The 4,652-nt window shown below is 37.8% G+C and overlaps 1 protein-coding gene across 1 annotated transcript; it reads left to right on the top strand.

Annotated features, from left to right (window-relative positions):
• The first annotated feature begins 375 nt into the window (after positions 1–375).
• LOC110779181 (uncharacterized) lies at positions 376–1,807 on the top strand. Its single transcript, XM_021984253.2, has 2 exons — positions 376–598; positions 693–1,807. Exons 1-2 carry the CDS (start codon positions 376–378, stop codon positions 1,805–1,807), a joined length of 1,338 nt encoding a protein of 445 aa, XP_021839945.2.
• The last annotated feature ends 2,845 nt before the right edge of the window (positions 1,808–4,652 follow it).

Raw genomic sequence — 4,652 nt, 5'->3', positions numbered from 1 at the left:
TGAAGAGAGACACATGTGTGCATCATTAGATTAAACCTTGAGTGCACTAACGTGTTTCAGAGAAAGAATACCAATTTAACACCAACAATGAGATTCCGTTAATCATCGTGGCAGTTTCCTATCTAGCTAATACAACTTAATATACTACCTAAAAGAATCTAGCAATCAGAAACTTCACCAGATTTTTGAATTCCACTTGACCTTTTATCTATTTTCTTTACTTGTTTCGTTTCTATTATTATTATACAAGTCTCAATTATTTGTGGGTGTATGTTTTTATAGTTATTGTCATTCCTTTTAGACATGTTAAAATTATATTCCAATGTTTTTAATCTCTCAATTCGTGTATGTTTAACTTTTCATAAAGGAGACAAAATGAGTAGTTGGACCAACTTCTTACAATCTAGTAATGAGTATGAGAAAGGTGTGGAGGATTATTTAGATAAAGCGTTTTCTACTCAAGCAATTGGTGATCAGATTACTTGCCCGTGTAAGGTGTGTTATCACCGCTTTTGGCATCGTAGAGAGACAATATTCAATCATTTGATTGTAAACGGGATCGAGCCTGGCACTGGAGGATGGCATTGTTATGAAAAGGGTATGTCATCGACATCAAATACAAAGAGGAATGTTGAAGATAATACATCAGACATGCATGATGATATTGAACGTTTGATATATGATGTTCATAGAGATGTGGCATAAAAGGTATGAAGGGGTTGGAGATGAGCCAAATGATGAGGCTAAGAAGTTCTATAAGTTAGTTGAAGATGGAAAACAAGAGCTATATCCTGGCTGCAAAAATTTTTCAAAGCTATCATTTCTCATTCGTTTTTACCTTTTGAAGTGTACTCATGGGTTAACTAATGTAGCAACTTCAGATATTTTGGATTTTATCCGAGAAGTGTTACCAGATGCATCCAAAGTGCCTAACTCTTTTAATGAGGCAAAAAAATTGATAAAAGATATGGTTCTTCATTATGACAAGATTGATGCATATCGTAAAGATTGTATGCTGTATTGGAAGGAGCATGAAGCAGCGACGTCTTGCCATGTTTGTCATGCTTCAAGGTGGAAAGAAACAGAGACTGAAAACCAAGATGATATTAACAATCAGCCATCTAAGAAAGTGCATAATGTCCCTGCAAAAGTTCTTTGGCATTTTCCTCTTAAACCAAGGCTTCAAAGGTTGTACATGTGTTCAGAAACAGCAGAGCTATTGAAGTGGCATGATGAAGAAAGAGATAAAGATGAGTTATTGAGGCATCCGGCTGATGGTGAGGCGTGGAAAGAGTTTGATCTAAAGTACCCAAATTTTGCTAAAGAAGCACGTAATGTTCGTTTGGGGCTTGCAAGTGACGGATTTAATCCATTTCGAACTATGAGCACACAACATAGTACATGGCATGTTGTTCTAATTAATTACAACTTACCACCATGGTTGTGTATGAAGCCAGAATTCTTGATGTTGTCTCTCCTTATTCCCGGGCCCACCTCTCCTGGGAATGACATTGATGTCTACCTTCAACCATTGGTTCAAGAACTTAAAGATCTGTGGGAGTATGGGTTGGACACCTATGACGCGGAGAAGAGACAAACATTCAAGATGCATGCAGCTTTACAATCAACGACCAGTGACTTTCCAGGTTATGCTATTTTATCTGGTTGGAGCACCAAAGGGAAGTTTGCATGCCCCTATTGTCACTACGAGATTGATCATCATCACTTGAATAATAGTAACAAATCTTGCTACTGTGCTCATCGTCGATGGTTAGATGAAAATCATCCTTGGCGGCATGATATGTAGTCTTTTAACGGAGAAAAGGAAGAGAGGACAGCTCCAAATCCTTTAACAGGGACTGAAATTTCAAGCTTGTTGGAAAATTGGGAAAACAAGTTTGGAAAATTACAACCAAAAAAGAAATATCCAGATTGTCCATGGAGAAAGTCCTCTATCTTCCACACTTTGCCATATTGGAAAGATTGCGGGTGTCGCCATCATTTGGATGTCATGCACATAGAAAAAAACATATGTGATAGTGTGCTGGGAACTTTGTTAGACATACCTGGAAAGTCAAAAGATCAACATAAGGCTCGATTAGATCTGCAAGAAATGGGTATAAGGGAAGAACTACATCCTTTAGATACAGATGACGAGCGGTATGTTTTGCTGCCCAAAGCATCATTCTCAATGACGAAGGAAGAAAAAAGCATTTTTTGTAGTGTTCTGGAGAAGGCAAAGCTGCCACAAGGTTGTGCATCAAATATTGCAAGGTGTGTGCAAGTGAAGGAGGGAAAAATATTAGGGTACAAGAGTCATGATGCTCATATAATAATGCAACACTTGCTTCCGGCAGCAATTAGGAAAACTTTACCAAAGCATGTTGCATTACCTCTTATTAGATTGAGTGGCTTTTTTAAAGAAATATGCAAGAGAGTCATCAATCCAAAAGATTTGGATCGCCTTCAAGCTGAAATTGTTGAGACTCTTTGTGAACTTGAAATAATATTTCCACCATCTTTTTTTGACATCATGGTCCACTTGCCGATTCATTTGGTTGATGAAATAAAGCGTGGTGGACCAGTGTGTGATTGGTGGATGTACCCTATAGAAAGATACCTCGGAAAGCTGAAATCGTATGTTAAAAACCGATGTCGCCCTGAGGCTTCAATAGCAGAAGGTTATTTGGCTGAAGAGTGCTTGATATTCTGTTCTAGGTATTTGCATGCTGGTGCAAAGAAGCGATCTAAGTGGTTTAACACAAGTAAGGAGAAAACTGATGAAATTGACGAAGAGTCACCTTTATTCCCTAAGGCAGGTTATCCTCTTGGGAGGAAGAAGAAAGGGAAGAAGAAAGGGAAGGCATACACTCTTGATTCAAACACAATGGCTCTAGCACATCGTTATGTGTTGTTTAATTGTCAAGATGATCAAGTTGAAAATTACATCAAGTGAGTAATATTTTGAATATCTTGTCCATTATGTTTAAATTTATATTGTTTTATTCCCATGTTTATATGGTTAATACTATGCAGGGAACATGAAGAGTTTGTAAAAAAGAAGTCCAGAGACAGGCGAAAAAGAAGGTGGAAAGAGGCACAAGAGCATAGCAATGAATTCATGGTTTGGTTTAGGGAAAAGGTGGAGCTGGATAATGTCCCTGGTCATATCAAGTGGCTATCAACAGGTCCTTCTAGTATTGCAAGGAGGTACACCGGATATTTTTGCAATGGATATAAGTTCTACACAAGAGATCATGATGAAAAGCGTAAAACTCAAAATAGTGGAGTCTCTTTGACAGCTTTGACTCCAAGCTTCGCGAGTAGCAAGGATCACAATCCCGTTCTTGGTAATGTCACATATTATGGGATTGTAAAATCGATAATTGAGATAGATTATTGGAGTGCATTTAGTGTTGTGTTGTTCGAGTGTGATTGGTTCCATGTGGAAGTAGACGATTATGGACTAACTCGTGTGAACTTCAAGAAATTGTGTTCTAAAGATGATCCTTTTGTCTTGGCATCACAAGTGCATCAAGTGTTCTATACTCAAGACGGCCTTGAAGAAGATTGGCATTATGTGAACCGAAATTTACCAAGAGACTTTTTTTATGCTGAGGGGCAATCTGAAAACACGTATATGAATGAAGTTCGTGAACCTGCGGAGGATGTAATTCCGGCTACAAATCATGATGAACACCGAAATTGGAACATAGAAGGTGCTTATGACAGAGTTGAGGTGCCTACAAACACTGAAATGAGGGATGATAGTCTCGAAGATGGTTCCGATATAGATGACACAGATTGGGATTGGATGGAACCATCAAAGTGACATGCCTGGAGCGTTTAATTAGAATAATTATCCTTGATTTGAACTTATTTTTTGCATTTGACGAACTATCATTAAAGTGTTTTATTTTCGTATTTGATCTTGTTGTGTTATGATTTTTTAAGGCAAATTTCTACCATTGACAGAATCTGAGACATAGCAGGGATGTAGTTTTGAATCTTTGATGCATCTGTCTCACAGGCTATTAGTGGCGATTCGCAAAACCCTTATGTTAGTCTGGTCATGGAATTCATCCGATTTCAATTTATAGGGTTCTGTCACTACGGAGTCCTACCTGCTGTTTGTTTTTTGTCTGTATGAATTCATCTTTCTCTCTTCTATTTTAATTCTGTTGTGGGCTCTGCCAAGGTGACCTGGTGATTCCTTGCATTTGGCATCAATATATGTTCTTCTCATTGAGCTTCTCCTAAACTCTTCCGTATGTTTGAACTTCTGCAGTTTCGAGATGTGTGGTATCCAGGTGCTCGGGCAGCAGGGCGAGTTGCGGTGGCGTCACTGAGGTAAATTTCTCCTACTGACAGAATTTGAAAATGATTATATGAGAAATTATGAGGTAAATTTCTCCTACTGACAGAATTTCTCTTACTGACAGAATTTCTCCTACTGACAGTATACTTAAGTTATTACTGTTGAATTAAATTTCAGAATATGAGTTGTTTTCTGCTTTGGATCTTTCTGACAATTGAATTTCAGAATATGAGTTGTTTTCTTCTTTGGTCTGATGTGTCATTACAGAATGAACTATGTCACTTAGAAATGAAAATGAAAATGAAAATCTGAAAATTGCTACAGGTGAACAGAA

This window comes from Spinacia oleracea, chromosome 2 (assembly GCF_020520425.1).
Source record: "Spinacia oleracea cultivar Varoflay chromosome 2, BTI_SOV_V1, whole genome shotgun sequence".
Lineage (NCBI taxonomy): Eukaryota > Viridiplantae > Streptophyta > Magnoliopsida > Caryophyllales > Amaranthaceae > Spinacia > Spinacia oleracea.
The sequence above is the reverse complement of the archived record's forward strand: the minus strand, read 5'-3'. Positions and strand labels throughout refer to the sequence as shown.

Excerpts from the sequence above, each read along its gene's own strand:
- LOC110779181 (XM_021984253.2), top strand. The coding sequence starts at position 376 with ATGAGTAGTTGGACCAACTTCTTACAATCTAGTAATGAGTATGAGAAA. Across the intron at positions 599-692 it reads ATGGCATTGTTATGAAAAGG|AGATGTGGCATAAAAGGTAT; the intron begins GTATGTCATCGA and ends TGATGTTCATAG.